Raw genomic sequence first — 17117 nt, 5'->3', positions numbered from 1 at the left:
CTGCTCCAGGCCCTGATGGGTACACTGGCGAGTTCTATAAGTTAATGGGACCCTCAGTAATAGGAGCCCTTCAAGATTTCCTTGAAGATGCGGTGACACGACAAAGCTTTCCGCCGCACGCAAATGAAGCTTTGATTACTTTAATTTTAAAACCAGGGAAACCAGAAACATACGCAGACTCATACAGGCCAATCTCCTTAATAAACGTAGACATTAAGATACTTGCTAAGTTGCTGTCAAATAGATTACACCTATATATTCCCCGCCTGGTGGGATCTGAACAGGCAGGGTTCGTCCGCAACCGCCACTCAGTAGTGAATGTCCGACGCTTATTACTCGCCATAGGGCACTGTCAACAAAAACAGATAAAAGCAGCACTGATCAGCCTAGATGCTGAAAAAGCTTTTGACAGCGTAAATTGGGAGTATTTATTTGCAGCACTTCAATACACAGGGATATAGGGGTGGGCCTACCAAGCCATCCAAACTTTATATGCACACCCGACAGCTGCGGTATTGGTTAATGGAGTGCGTACCCCGCAGTTTCCCATCCTGCGGGGGACCAGACAAGGTTGTCCTCTATCCCCAGCATTATTTTTGTTAGCTGTCGAGCCTCTCCTAAGGACCCTGATTAGAGAGGAGGGAATAACAGGTGTAGAAGTGGGAGGAGAGAGGGTTAAGGTGATGGCCTTTGCCGATGATCTGTTGATAGTGACAGCCAACCCACTGAACTCAGTGCGAACCTTGATTCAGAGAACTACATGTTTTGGGGATATCTCAGGATTTAAGATAAACCTGCAGAAATCCTCTATTATTCAAGTGTACCCTCTGGGAGTGGGAAAGTGGAAGGTGGAGGGAAACCAGTTGAAAACGGGGATAGAGACTAAATACTTAGGGGTGCGGATTCCACAAGACCTGACTAAGCTTTATGACTTCAATATTCAGCCCTTGCTCTCAGAGACAATAACAAAACTGACACAATGGCGGGCGCTACCCATTTCGCTTATAGGGCGAATAGCCCTGTATAACATGATGATAGTACCATGCTGGCTGTATGTGTTCCAAATGCTGCCATTGTACTTGAAAGGTGCAGATGAGAAGAAATTGAACACAGCGCTGGCAAAATTCCTGTGGCGGGGTAAAAGGCCGAGACTGCCTCTTGCTATGGTCTGCACCCCAAAAGAATATGGAGGATTGGGCTTATTAAACATCAGATCACTTATTGTAGCAAGTGCCATGAGACATTTAAACGACTGGTTTAGAGGCACTACAGACTTATACCACTTTAGTGGCCTATTGCATGGTCTGAAATGTAAAATATCGCCAATATTGGAGGCATCCCATATCCTACCTACGGCCCAAAAAGCTTGGCGGTGGATCTGCAAACTTCATTATTGCTCCCATAAAGTAACCCCTGTTGCCGTTGTGTAGTAACCCAGCCTTCCCACCAGGACTTATCTATAGAATATTTAGCAGATGGAAAGAGCGAGGAGTTACCTTTTTACAGCAAATTATCACAGAGGAGGGGAAACTACAATCCTACACAACCTTGCAAGAGTCACAACTGTTAGGGCCAAAAGACCAACTGTTTTACTGGCAAATAAGACACTGTGTGTCCAGTCTTCCCTGGGAGGCATTAGCAGAAGACGTACAGGAGGAGTTACCCTCAGCGCTCTCCCTAAACTCTCAGCAGAAGGTGCCGTTGCTCTACCATCATAGGCACATTAAGGATACTAAATCGGAATTAGACTATGCCAAATATGCTAAAGACTGGGAGAAAGACCTGTCAATACAGTTACCAACTCATGTTTTTCAGGAACACGTTCTAACTCTGAGACAGGTGACTACCTGGGCTGATCAATGGGAGCTCCAGTATCGATTTGCGCTACGGCTCTATGTCCCACCCCGAAGAGCTTTCCATATGGGATTGTCCCCTGATGGAGCCTGCCCTAAATGTAAAGGGAGCGGAGCAACTTTAGGACATATGTTCTGGAACTGTCCGAGAGTTGCCCGGTTTTGGTCAAACTTACTCAGTCAAATAGAGCGTTTGTGGAAAGCAAAATGGAGATGCTCGCCACTGCTGTTGTTTGGCAAACCAGAGATTAGCCGACCTGGACCTAAAGGTTATCTAGCATTTGTGAAAAGAGCCATTATGATGGCAAAGAAAACGATTTTGATCGACTGGCTTGAAGTAAAAGGTCCCTCAATACAGATATGGAGAACTCAGATGATAACCTTGATGAGAATGGAAAGATTACAGGCTAGAGAGAAGCCTCACCAAGAGTTTGAACTTTTTATGGACAGATGGAGCCCATTCCTGAATACAATGCCCTCTGAATCTAGAAGCCAGATATTGAATATGTAATACTATATTTTTGCTGTATTTGTGTCCTGTTCAATTTGGGGGGGTAGGGGGGAGGGTCAGAACGAAGTAGAAGGAGAGAGGAGAGGAGTTAGGGGATAAGTTAGGGATAGGGAGTAAATATGGTACATGAGCTTTGTGGAATGTCACTATGAAATTTATGTTCTGTTATTAATAATAATAAAAAAGATTTAAACATAATAAGAAACAATCAATAGTCGGCAGGCTCACTTAGCCAGTTGTGTTAATATTGGTATATCAATGGCAGAGATGATAAGAATGAGTGAAGAGCTATCAGGAGTAAGGCCCTGGAGGTGATTTGATAGATGTGCACTCTGTGGTAACATTATAATACTGTTAATGATGCGGAGGACTACTGTGGTGAATAGAATCGTAATAAACAGAATGGGATCTAAGAGGTAAAAGGTATTGGGGGGGGGGGGGGGGGAATTCACTGACGAATGTGGGAAAGTTGGATGGCCTGTCACAGCTGTATTATGTGATTTTGAAGTTATATGTTTGTTATACTGAATTTTCGTCAATAAAAAAAGATTTAAATTAAATTTCATCAATTGCCTACTTTTAAGAAGCATTGGGCTCCTTTTGATCATTACATCAAAACAACAGCATCTCCTAGAGATTAGAATTTTATATTTATACTTAAACTGTCACATTTTTCTGTATGTAATGCATTTGGGGTTTTTTTTTCCATTTGTTCTTTGTTGTTGTATGTTATATTGGTTTAAAGTTTCTTGAAAACTCACTAAAAATAATAAAAAAAAAAAAAGTCTCCTTCCTTGTCCCTTATCCGCTTTTCTTTTCCTCCAGAATCCCTCCTTCCTCAAAAATGCCTGCATTAAAAAAAAAAAGACAAGCTTCACAAGTAAAAATCAACATACCCTTTTGCTCAGGGTAACACTGAAGGGGCTCCCACACTTCCAGTACTGGTCTTTAATCGGCACCCTCTCCGATATCCACGGCAGGGCGGATGCCTCATGCTGGCTCTGCCCTCACATAACCCTTACCAGCAAGGAAGTATCCTATATACCTCCTCAGCTTCTGTATAATGAGAAGTATGTATGCACTAGGGGCATGCATATTAATATTGTGGGATATAAACAGGGAAATTAATGGCGTAATGGTGCTGACCAGAGACAGATGAGAACGGGAAGATAAAATGAGATCTGGGGATGCAGTAGGAAGAGACAAGACAATAAAAAGAACCAAAAAGTGAGACTCGGCTCTAAAGAGTCACAGGTGGAGGAAAGGAATGTGCCATTAGGCTGCAATCCTGGAATGTGTTAATATGACAGATGCGAGAGGCAGAGGTACCGCAACCTTCAAGCGGTTAGAAACTTCCAAGGTTCCTTCTGACACCAAAGCTTTCTTACTTTAGCTCATGTGCCTATTTTAAGCTTACACTTACAAAGCCTGGTGTTGGACACCTCAAACAGGGCCAAAGTGGGTTTTCTCCAGCACCACACGGATGTGGTATGTCTGAGAGACGTGCCCTAGATGTGACAGAACCAGGTGCCCCTGTCGATACCTACTTGTAGGTTCACTTTCTTAATCAAGACACTTAACAGCGCCAAACAATGGGTCACTTTCTCCTGATCCACCTTCACCTTGAATTCATTCACTGCCTTCAGACTCTATAGGAGAAGAAAAAATTGTTATTAGAAGCTCAGCGCATTCAAAACTGGATCCTGTGCAGGCTGTGATACTTTTGAGTAAATCATCGTCAGATTTATTTAAAAAGGATGCTGTATGTGAGGTTTTAAAACAAATTGCCCGCCTTTACCATATAGCAGTGGTAGAGAAGGGACTAAACATGGTCGTGAAATCTGATATATAACGTTATCTTTGTTACAGATTTTCTAGTCAGCTCAAAAAAAAAGTGATCAAAGCTCTGAAAAACTGAGTTTACTTTAAGATCCATACAGCCACTACAAACCTGCACTTTAAAAGGAGTTGTAACTATATTTAAGAGGAGACATTTCAACTCATCTGGCTTGAAAGTCTGAAGAAGTCTAATGGGAGAGCATTATCAACGTGCGGGCTACTGTTAAGTCAGGTTATTTTACCATAGTTCCATTTTATGCAATGAAACCTGTGCTTGGTATAGAAGAAAGTGGGATGTTTGACCATGGCAATACAGGACAATCTATTTGTCTACGAGCAAATTCCTTCGTGAAAGGTCTTTTTAAAGACCCACTTCATAGATCCACACATTACGCGTTCCCTAACGCACGCATCAGCTGATTTCCGGCGTTTGAGTCCCACTATACGGTAACACCATCGAGCGAGACTCCTGATGCAGGCCTAACGGCCAAAACACAACGGTTGTGTCGAGTCTTTCTTTCATCAATAAACAAGTATTTTTAAGATCCATCTCTCCGGGTCCTGTATTGCTGTGGTCAAACATCCCATTTTCTTCTATACCTGTGTTCTCCCATGGGGCGTTTGAGTTCTCCGCTTGATTGCAGATTTGTTTTGATGAAACCTGTGCTAAAATGTGTTTATTTATTAGGATTTATTTACCGCCTTTTTGAACCGGCCTTGCTCGGGGCAGGGGTAGTTGGAGTCTGGTGGTCCCATGGACCTTCAGCCTCTGTGTTTGACAGGTCTGGGCTGTCAAAAGCCCAGACCTGTCAAACAAGTGTGGGAGGATTGTGGTTGAGTGCATGCTCAGGCACAATCCTCCCGCACTTCTACCCCATGATCAGAGAGAATTGCGTGCCTAAATTTGCATGCAATTATCTCTGATCATAGGTGCGGTAAAGCCCCGAACTGTTCCAGCGCTATTTTTAGAGCGCTGTTTGGAACAGCGCGGGGCTTTTGATCATCTGCCCTTTAGTTCTCACCGGCACTTCGGACTTACACCACTTGAGGAAATCCATTGGGTGCTCCAGGCTGGTGACACCTGCTTGCTAATTAGCATTCCCTACTTGTGTTGGTTACCACTCTGAAGTCGGCCAGTTTTAGGCCACTTACTCAGGACTTCCATCCTGCCAGGCCAGGAATCACCTTTGCTCCGAGTATGCTCTCATATGCTGCTTAAATCACCCCCAGTTTCATCTGCAGGACGACGTTCACTTGAGTCTCTATTCTGTAAGATTCCTGAGCCATGACCCATAGTATTGTTTCCCTTTTACTACAAAACCAATGTCTAGGTCAGCTCAGGGAAATATCTAGGACTCTCTCATGGAGATTTACTTTAGCTCATTTGTGCCTGTGTATCTTTGCATGTCCCAAACCAGAGGCCATGGTGATGGAGTCGGGGTCTAATCACAATCCAAGCAGCCAGCCTGCGTACAAGTTCAGGAAGCTTACAGATGAAACCCTGATCTCTCTCTTACCTGAACAATTTGGCTGGTACTTTCTCTGATCAGCTGCTCCCACTCAGCAGCCGTCATGCTGAGCTTCAGGTCAGGAGTCTGCACAGCCTTCTGGAGTAGCACACAGGCCTGGCCCTGCAATGCATAGAAAATACACACATTCTCTGCAGTCCTTCCACTCAGCTACAAAGATTCTTCAGTCATTGATACAGAGAAATGCCCCCCCCCCCCCCATCATTCTTGAAATACTGTGTTCTTACTAGTAGCTATCACTGTACTATGCTGTATTTCCTCACACCTCAAACCTTTCACATGTGGCTGATAGACAACTGTCGAAAGTTCAAATGTTCTAAGTACCGAGTGTAGCTTGCTGGCAGACTGGGCTGATCTGATCTGGGGACTGAAAGGAGCACATATCTGTCAATCATATGCTCTTCCTAAGCCATGACAGGTTTACCTCACTGCTACAGCTGTGGGCCCTATATACTAAAGAACAGTAAAATGCTACAGTTACTAGATAGGGAGGGGGGAGGGGGAGAACAAGGCGGGGTTGCAAGAAGGATAGGTTCTTAGACATCCTGAATGTTAAATGTTGGACTTGATGGCTGTATTATGTTAAATATTTGACGTTTTGATGTTATGCTGTTATACTTCAAGGCATATATAAAATAAAAACAAAATATGGAAAAAAAAATGCTACAGTTACCCACTTGTTAACTGGCTAAACTAAAGCATGGTAACTTCCCCATGAGTGTCCCTAGCAGTTTCTCAATCCGTTAATGCAGAGGATATATTAATGCGCATTAAGTGCGTTGCTTAACCTATTCAGGTGACATTATCTGCAGTTAACTTTCAAACACAGTCTCTGCCCATTCTACGTTAAATGTTTGCTGTTAGTTTTTAACATTAAATCCTTATTCATTGGCCAATATAATGGAAATAGTGGGGGGGGGGGGGGGGGGGGGGGGGGAGGGGGAGGGGGTAACCCAAACAGTCAATAATTACAATACCCAGCGTTGAAAGTATTTTCAAAGGTCTCCTTGCAATCAAGCAGGCTTTCACCAACTGACTTCATTTAAGACTTCAGTGGCGACGTGTTTCACAAGAGCTAGCATCTTATTGGTTGTTTACTCAGGGCTTTGAATTAGTTGATTGGTTCCCGGGGAACTCTATTGGGTCATGTGATTGTTTAGTACCTGCCTTGTCAACATTTTTAACTTGAGTTTCAGTTGAGTATGAGATGCTGGCAGGTGAGCTTGAGTATATTGAATAAGAGCAGCTTTTATGCAAAATTGAATAAAATGAATATATAAATTTTGTTCTAACAATTTTGTTATTTACTTATTTTAGTGGACCGAATCCTGATGCACCAAGAGTGCGAAAAATGCTGCATGTTGGTGAGCAGTCCAGCTATTGATATAAACACTTAAAGCTAAGTACTATTAAGTAATTATTTTATAAATAATTACATTTTTTGAAAATATAGGAAAAAGGTTTATTAAAAGTTACGATTGACTGATGAAGAGGCAGGCGAGTCAAAGGCATGTTAGCTCTTGTGTAACAAGTTGCCGCTGAGATCTTAAATGAAGTTAGTTGGTGAAAGCCTGCTTGACTGCAAGGAGTGATGTGAAAATACTTTCAGCGCTGGGTATTGTAATTATTGACGCAACTAAGGAGTTGTTTTTTGGATTTTGCTCACACCTTTTTCAGTAGTAGGTGCAGTAAAAAATCAGGCTTTTACCACACCTTAATTTCCCATGGGAGTAACTAACCTGAGTTAGGTCAGTAGGTTAGTCACTCTTGCAGTATATGATTAACACAGCTTGCGATCAACCTTGCAAGCTTCATTATTCATAGTACCCAGGAGCATTAGGTGCTAGGGCACAGTCTGATATTCTCAGGTACTTCTTGAAAAAGCAGGCATGAATTTAGTAGTTGCCCCACTCCCCCTTCTTCCCCCAATGCCCCCCCTGACATTCCCTCCTTCCAATGTCTCTCCCCCCCCCCCCCAATGCCTTCCTAATATATGCCTTCCACCAGCACCAAGGCCTCCCTCCCAATTACTTGGGGAGGAGGGTGGTGGGTAGATGCACCAGCCCCTTTAAGAAGCACTCCGGAGCATCGGGCTGCAACTTAGCAGCCCAATGCTCCCAGCCAAGAAAAATAAAGCTAGCTCTTTGCTGGTGTTCTTTTTCCATACATAATAGGAATAATATGGAAGCAGATCCCTGACTTCCAAGCCTTTCAGCTCAGGACAAGAAGCAGCACATTTAGAAGGGGTTGAACATCTGAAACTGCAGAGAAAATAGTCATAATGCATCTTCATAACTACTCCTCTTAGTAAACAGGACCCTAAAATGTACAACTGCTGTATCACCAAAACCAGACCAACCCTCAGCACATCTACAGAGCATTATGTTCAAAAATAAGAAAAGAATTGCAGAATATTTTCATCAGAGTGCTTTACCCCCTCGGTTTAATGGGAAAATAACTTTCAGTTTGGGGCTAGATCCATATACTTTCTAGAAAAATATAATTTTCGGTTTCTAGTTGACATGCTGATGTACCTGTCTTGAAAATTTGGTGGCTGTTGGTTGAATGACTCAGGAGATAATGTGTACACAGATAGAATGCATAATCAAATTCCCCCCCCCCCCCCCCCCCCCCCAAGGAAAATGAAAGACTAAAATTCTGCTTTATCGTCACACAGTCATAACCATAAGCAATAAACCATATCAGCTTGAAAAAGATGAAAAGGATCAGGATATGGTTAGGCAAGCTAAATACAGCCCAGGACCAAATTCCCTAATTGTGCGGTAAATGCAAAGCTGGCAAATGACAAAAAAACACATCTATTTGTCAGGAAAAAAAAAAAAAGAGACTAAAATGGAAATATGAAACAAAATGTGGCCTGAAGAAGCAGCAGCTGGATGTCAGACAGAAACCACAGGAGATGGGAGGAGTTACCTCACATTCTCGGAAGGATTGACGGTGGTATAATTAAGGTACAGTACAAAGGATGACCTCAAACAGTTTTTTCGTGAGCAACTCGAATTTGTGCGGGAAAATGTGGGATATAATCATAAATAAATAATTGGAATTATTGGTATTACCAGGCTACAGCCTTCTGAGGGCACATTCTAGAGCTGCTAGTTATTAAAATAGGCCGATGGTCTTCATATGATGCACAATAAAATGAAAAGAGGCTAAACTCAACGTGGCCAAATAGTGCCTTTTAGAAGTCTGAAACAATGTGACTTTTGAATAGCCCCATATACCACATTTATGCCTGAATCAAAAACATATGGCAATGACATCAGCTCACGATCCATTATTCTCCTAATTCTATAAAAGTCACCAAAAATTGTGTGCGCAAATTGGGGTATGCGCCCAATTTGCATGTGTAATTTGATAGAACAAGCCAATTAGCGTCAATAATTGGCTTTTTGACAAGCAACTACTGGCACTAATTAGATTTAATTGGCATTTATGTGCATAAATTTACGCGCAATCTGAAAAAGGGGGTGCAGAAATGGGAGGGATATGCGTGCAATGGGGGGGGGGGCATTCCTAAATTTAACGCACGTTGTAAAAGAATAACGGGGATACACATCTAATGTAGGCTTCTACATTTGACCCATGTTTCATTTGGTGCAAATAACCCTGTCCAAAATTAGGCGTGATTCCCGGAATAAGCACTATTCTATAAACTGCACCTAACTTTAAGAACGGCTTATAGAATAGCGCTTTTTTTCAGCACCAAATGTTTTGGCACCATATATAGAATGTAGCCCTATATCACAAAGCAACACAGTCAGAGGCCATCACAGCTATGATCCATTTTGCCACCTACCCATCACAATTATATACCCACTGAACCTGAGAGACTATAGTATTACACTGCTGCAAAATTCCAGCACACAACAATGTTCCCAAAGTTATTTCAGCATGCCAAAGAAGTCTTAAGTTAGTTGTGCAGGAATATGCTTAAAACAGAACTCTCCCAACCCCTCCTTCCTACCTATGTTCATGTTAATCCCACTGCTGGTGTGAACCTTAAATTTCTGAAAGGAAGACGAGCCCAATTCGTGGAAATGCACCTTTTACTGAACAGCAGAAAGAGAGAACTCAAAGGATTGAAAAGGTGAAATCTTTGGGACATTTCCATTTTTCCCTCTGTTTTACAAATTCAGTAAAGCCGAGATTAAAATCCCCAGCTCAGCAATTTAAAGCAAACCTAGTAAGTGATGCAGAATTTGAAGCATGATAGTAAATCACATCCATGGTGGGAGTTTATATACCTTTTATATGAAAACTGTATCCCTTTTATCTCTTCCTGATGATAGTTGGTCTTCTGTGATATTGAATAGCTATATAAGTTTTAATGTGGCAGGGAGCCATAATAAAGAAACCAGGCAGTTCAATGAATTTCAACTTAATTCCTAAGTAATCAGTATGCACTAGACTTTTAACAACAGTCACATTCTGAGGTTCATATTGCCTACATACCCAAGCTAATGAGTCTGTCTGTGTTATATTCTGTACATTATTATGTTTTATTCAATTTATTGTTCGTTTGTAAGCCACACTGAACTTGAGTCTATTTCGGGCTAATGTGGGATATAAGTGTCATGAATAAATTAAAAAAATAAATAAATATATATATATATATATATATATATATATATATATATATATATATATAAAACAGCAGTGAAACCAAAGTGATAAAAAGAACCTTATGACTCTGGGCAAGTCACTTAACCCTCCATTGCCCCATGTAAGCCACATTGAGCCTGCCATGAGTGGGAAAGCGCGGGGTACAAATGTAACAAAAATAAAATAGATACTATTGGAGATTCTACATGGAATGTTGCTACTATTGGAGATTCCACTACCAACATTCCATGTAGAAGGCTGCGCAGGCTTCTGTTTCTGTGAGTCTGACGTCCTGCACGTACGTGCAGGACGTCAGACTCACAGAAGCAGAAGCCTGCACGGCCACATTGGTGAGATCTGCAAGGGCCGACTTCTACATGGAATGTTGCTATTGGAATAGCAACATTCCATGTAGAATCTCAAATAGTAGCAACAGTGGAGGAGTGGCCTAGTGGTTAGGGTGGTGGACTCTGGTCCTGGGGAACTGTTCAATTCCCACTTCAGGCACAGGCAGCTCCTTGTGACTCTGGGCAAGTCACTTAACCCTCCATTGCCCCATGTAAGCCGCATTGAGCCTGCCATGAGTGGGAAAGCGCAGGGTACAAATGTAACAAACAAACAAAAAAAAAACCTGGAAAATAATGGCCCAACAGGTACATGACCCGGTGGAAAACACATCTCCCACTTTTTCTGCACCCACACTTCAGTGCAATTAAGTCCCCATTCTCTCACAGGTGATGCTGAGAATTTTCTCTTTATAGAATATCAATGTTCCAGTAAGAAGTGGCCTAGGACTTTGCACCTACCATAGATGGCTTCTCATTAGCCCAGTGTAAGAATTCTCCAAAGATACTATGGATCAGCAGACTGAAAAAGTTTCCTTCTTACGGTCAGCCCAGTGACTCACCAACAATGTGAAGTACTGCCATAGAGAAGAACACGAGTTTGATGCCCAACTCAAGTATTCTGCTCTCTGGTTGGGCAGTGCCGGAATACTGTAGAACCTTTGGGGAGCAGGGAGCCAGGAACCATGAACCACGGTCAGTGTCCAACAGAGATACCTAGTGGCTGGATTAGTGCATATAACTGCAATGTTCTTGATCCTCGGCCCAAAACTGTCCCCCCATGACCGGGCTAAAGCTGAAAGGGATATAAAATTGAAGAAAAAGTCCCCAGATAGCAACAAATGAAGGCTCAAAGAACAAGATCCCAGGCCCGGTTCCAATTAAGCTGGAGGTGAGTACAAAGGGGCAGGGAAAAAAACTGTTAGGTAAAAAAAAAAAAATGAAAAGATTCTTTTGTGACATATCTTAAGAAGAGACCCAAACGGTTTCAAAATCAAAATGTATACACATTATCACCTTTAGGTAATTCTCTAATTCATCCAATACAAGGTATCACAAACCTGCAGGGAACCCACATTTCTAGCGTGTCCTTCTAAAGGATGGCTGGGTGGGTGCAAGCAAATCATTTGCACCAGCACATTATCACTTGGTACACACACATCTTCCCTTTGTATAACAGGCTCCAAGGCTCTGTTGTCTGTATAAGTAAATTAGCCATAAATGATCTCCGAGAACTCTTTATTTATAGGCTCTGGATCCAAAGGCCTCTTTTTCTCTCTTTTCTTGACTAATGAAACAAGACGTACAGTGCTGGGAGGTCCACACAGTTACTCTGTGTTCCTGTGCCCAGCTGTAACGATCCTTAAGAACTGTACCATCCTAAAATAATAAAGCTCCAGCACATCTCAGCCCAAAATCTGGGCAGTGGAGAGAAAGTTCACAGTCGGGCTCAGCAACAAGTTAGACAAAGCAAAGAGAAAATACAAAATGGAATCTCATGCATCTTTACAACTCATCCTTTCACGTCTTTCAACTCAATTCTGTTTTTAGAAAAGAAATTTGTTCAGCCCACTGCCAATCCTAACAAAATACAATCATAGTATAATTATAAAACAGAAACAAAGAGCAATCTAGCAAATACCTTGAAATAAATAAATAACACGTGAGCACAGGATAAGTAAAATAATTTCCAAAAAAGTGCCGATTTTGAAGGCAATTTTATAAACTTTTTTCACGCATGAAAAGCCTAAAAGTATTAAAAAAGCAAGTAGGCATATACTTGTGGAGAAAGTATAAATACCAGCGTCCATAATCAAGTTGCTATTTTTGCAGGATTGTGTTAGTATATACTACAAGCTTTCTTGTAATAAGACAGCACTTCAAAACGGGCTGTACTGAATATTTGCATTTGATTCAATTTGGCCCTGAATACGTTCTTCCTATTTGGCCGAATAGTGATTTAAATTCGAATATGAATAATCTGGGGTTCTACTGTATTAAATCCTACTGAAATAAACACTTGATCTCTGACTTCAAGTTGCTTCATTTATTATTGGTTATGTTAAAGCTCAATGTCCATTATTTGTATACAGCAGAATAATATTTTTCATTATTTGTATTTGGCCAAATAGTAAAATATGCTATTTGGTTCAGCTCTACTATATATATAGACTAGTAAAAAAAAAAAAGCCCGTTTCTGAAAGAAATAAAACGGGTGCTAGCAAGGTTGTCCTCTCATGGCAATTATGTTTTTAAGGGAACTGTTAGGAGAGAGTATGTGTGGGAAAGAGTGTGTGTCAGAGAGAAAGTGTGTGATTGAGAGACAGAATGTGTGTGTGTGTGTGTGTGTGTGTGTGTGAGTGAGTGCAGTGTGTGTCCCGTGTGCAACAATTATGCTCTCTCCCCTGCATTCATCCATATGCAGCAAACGTCCTCTGGGCCCTGCCCCCTTCATCCATCCATGTGCAGCATCTCTCCCCTGCCCCCTCCATCCATCGTGGTGCAGCAATTCTCCTCTGTCCCTTGCCCTCCCCCCCTACATGAGCATCAACTCTGCATTCTCCCCTGGCCTCTCCTCCATCCACCCATATCCAGGGCCCCCCTCCCTCCATCTCTCTCCCCTCTGAGTTATTTATTTTTGGTATTATCTAGCTCATACTCCTTATCCTAATTTCAAGATCGATCAAAATGTATATCCTATAGAAACCCAATTAAAAATCTTAGGAGTAATTTTTGACCATAAGTACATAAGTATTGCCATACTGGGAAAGACCAAAGGTCCATCAAGCCCAGCACCCTGTTTCCAACAGTGGCCAATTCAGGTCACAAATATCTGGCAAGATCCCAAAAAAGTACAAAACATTCTATACTGCTTATCCCAGAAATAGTGGATTTTCCCCAAGTCCATTTAATAATTGTCTATGGCCTGTTTCTTTAGGAAGCCATCCAAACATTTTTAAAACTCCGCTAAGCTAACCGCCTTTATTTACCACATTCTCTGGCAACGAATTCCAGCATTTGTCTTTTGAAAATCAATTGCATGCCATCATAGCAAAGGCATTCAAGATATTATGGAAATTAAAAAGAGTCTGAAATTATTTCTCTAAGCATTCATTCTGATTGCGTGTCCAAACTTTAATTCTATCCCAGATGGTCCACTGTAATGCAATATACATAAGAAGCAAAAATTTCAGTGATTAAGCTGCTTCAGACAGCATAGAACATGGAAGCCCATCTAATTTTCAGCGTACCAAAGTATGAAAGTGTAACCCCATTATTTCTTAGACTACATTGGCTCCCAATCAGAGCCTGAGTAATGTTCAAAACCTGCACTCTTAATTTTCAAAATTCTGTTTGGAATGGCTTCTAATTATATGCCAGATCTAACAGATTTATCGACCAGAAATTCAATACTCAATTCGAGAGAATAACTGCTCCTTCATCTTCCAAGTTGCAAAAATGTTCACGCAGCAGGATTTAGTTACCAAGGATCCAAATGGTGGAACCTTACTCCAAAAAGAAATTAGAAGCACCAATAATTACCTACAGAAATGTGTTAATTAAGAATTTATATTAGCCACTTTGGTTATGTCTTTTTAACTGTAGAAAATTGTTAATTGTAAGCCACATTGAACTGAAACCAGTTTTGGGATAATGTGGGATGTAAGAACAAATAAATAAATACATTTATTTATTTATTACATTTGTACCCCGCACTTTCCCACACATGGCAGGCTCAATGCGGCTTACATATTGTAACAATATAAAGAATTACAAAGTCGTAAGAAGAATATACAGTTGGTAGATAAATAAAGACAGATAGAGAATTATCTTAGTACTGATAGAAGTGCTCAACAGCTGTGAGCTGAACAGCATCATTAGACATGATTGAGGTGAGTCATTACAACAAAACATGAGCACCTCCACAGAGACACGGGAACCTTACAAAACTGTCAAATCCCATGACACAACCACTAAATTATTTATAGGTCAACGACATTCCAGGGGAGATGACCATGATGTGAAGAAGCAAAACATGAGTGGAATGAGCCTACTGATAGATTTTTCAAAGGATGTGAGGGGAGGAGAAGAGGAAGGAGAAGTGTATTTTTCATTTCAAGCATATTTTTGAGTGCAACATTACCCTTTGACCTTTTTTCCTTAATAAACAGTAGCTCAACCTGTTTCTAGGATTTTCATGGTTCCCTCTCTCTCTCTTTTTTTTTTTTAGGTGGAGATTAAAGTTCTCATATTTAGTTAACTATGAGGTCTTTTTATTAAGCTGCCATATTTCTGCGCAGTTTATTGAATAAACCGAGTGCCTGTCTGTGCAACTAAATTTAGTCACGAGCAGTAGCGCCAAGTAAAACTTGGTGTAAATGCCGACGCCTAAATTATGCGCGAACTGGGTGTATTGTATAAACTCATACATTCATATGATGGAGGAAAGCCTCTGAAATATCATGTGACACACATGGACTGGACTCTTGCTTATCTTTGTAAGTGCTTTATGCTGTAACAGTAAAAAATGATGAAAAAAACGAATTAAAGAATTATAATGTTAATTAAAACCACGGAGGTTTTGAGCCAATGAAGAGTCCAGTCCATGTGTGTCACATGATATTTCAGACAGTAGCTTTCCTCCATCATATGAACGTATGAGTTTCACGTTATAAAGATCCACTTAATAGATATTGAACGTTGTTATTTTGACCTGAGTGGTAGAGTCCTTTTTTGATTTGATGTATTCTATAAACCACAGACATAGATTTTAGAAACAGCCACGAACGCCCATTCCACACCACTGGCCATGCCCCTTTTTCAACTATGCGACTTAGAATTTACGCTCATCGCGTTACAGAATATGCTTAAATTCTAATTAATGCCTATTTGTGTCAATAATTGCTTGTTAAGTGGCAATTAACAGCACCAAATGGCTTGTTAACTAATTACGTTGCGCACGCAAATTCCAGAATAAAACTGGATTTGTGCATGCAACTTAAGTCACAATATATAGTATCCCAGAGTAAACGCTGAATGCCAAGTCTGTGAAAGTTTGGAGCCTTGCCGAAGAGAATTTTGGAATGAAGCCTAGACTTAAAGATTGTTTGATTTGAGCTCGCCTGAGTCCCTGAAGCAGTCTTTTGACTAAACCCATGGCATCAGGCGCTGAGGGGTGCTCCATTGCCCTGCGAAAGTCCACTATTTAAAGCACACCGGAGAAGAAGCTTGGCATTTTATTGGACTCCAGATAAGTACTTTTGTCATATTTAATGACGTATAGAACTATCAGCGAAAAGGACACAATTGATTTACAGAGGACAAGTACTGTATTTCAGCTCTTAAAGCCATTTATGAATTTTGCATGCTAATTTATATAAGGACTGAGCACATTGGTTTATGTAGTGCACTTGGAGTTTGACCAAAAAAAGAGAAAAAATGTCCACCTGAGCAATGGCAGCTTGACTTAGTTAGCTGTGTAGTGTGGGACACCTAAAATTCTCAGGGCTCTCCTAGTCTTCATAAAATAATTTATATAAAATTTTTTTAAAAGATGTGTCCTTTCTTGCAGTGAGAATATATTTACATACATATATTGTTTTGTGATGGTGCCAAATAATGGTTCTTTGTTTTGAACAAAACATTGGGGCAGATCGTACAAAATAGTACGATCGTACAATACAAACAGGTATGCAAAACCACGCTTCCTCAACACACAAGTGACAAAACCTAGAAACATCATAATCAAAGTTTCAGGGCTAGGATATTTATGAAAATCGTGCTGCCTCTCATCAAGTGTGAACTTTTCCTTAACAAAAATTATCCAACTGCTGATGAGCAAAACATTCTATTAATTTACCAAAACAAATTGGTAAATTAGATATAATTATCATCACAACAGGACCGAGAACCAGATAACTCTTTCAACACTGCATGTACCGAGGCACAAAAACATCTTGCAATGAACAGCAAACGAATGTAGTCTGAAATGGCTCCTTAAAACTCTCTGCATTAGGAACTGATACCCTATCCAAAGGACTATGAGAGTCCTTGACCGTTTGGACGGCTGCAAGAATTTTGACAGTGGTTGGTATAACAAAAGTATTCCAAAAGCCATCACTAAAAGTTAGTTCACAGCTAGAGAGATTCAGAGCAGCAGAAGGGACAAAGGCATTTTGCATAGGGGTAAGCACCTTCAAAAGAACACATAACATGAAATAATTTAGCTGGTCTATTCAAGGCCTTCTGTACTTTTGCTGGAAAGTAACTTATTTATTTATTTTAAAAATTTATAACCCATTTAAACTTTTTTGCTTTATAGACAGCAGTTTATAGACCTTCAAGGTATTTAAATAAATTTATTATCTTCAGTTTTATCTTTACACAGTGTGCTTCCAAGCGTCCCGATATCTTA

At 40.7% G+C, this 17117-nt stretch overlaps 1 protein-coding gene across 1 annotated transcript in view; it reads right to left on the bottom strand.

Annotated features, from left to right (window-relative positions):
* Window positions 1–17117, bottom strand: part of MYBBP1A (MYB binding protein 1a) — a 124587-nt gene that overhangs the window by 11232 nt on the left and 96238 nt on the right. The window contains exons 24-25 of the mRNA XM_030222434.1: window positions 5721–5834; window positions 3912–4013 (exon numbers count right to left, since the gene is read on the bottom strand). Of these exons, the coding sequence (XP_030078294.1) occupies window positions 3912–4013; window positions 5721–5834 (216 nt within the window). The remainder of the gene's footprint in view (window positions 1–3911; window positions 4014–5720; window positions 5835–17117) is intronic.

The sequence above is a fragment of the Microcaecilia unicolor genome, chromosome 13 (genome assembly GCF_901765095.1).
Source record: "Microcaecilia unicolor chromosome 13, aMicUni1.1, whole genome shotgun sequence".
Lineage (NCBI taxonomy): Eukaryota > Metazoa > Chordata > Amphibia > Gymnophiona > Siphonopidae > Microcaecilia > Microcaecilia unicolor.
The sequence above is the reverse complement of the archived record's forward strand: the minus strand, read 5'-3'. Positions and strand labels throughout refer to the sequence as shown.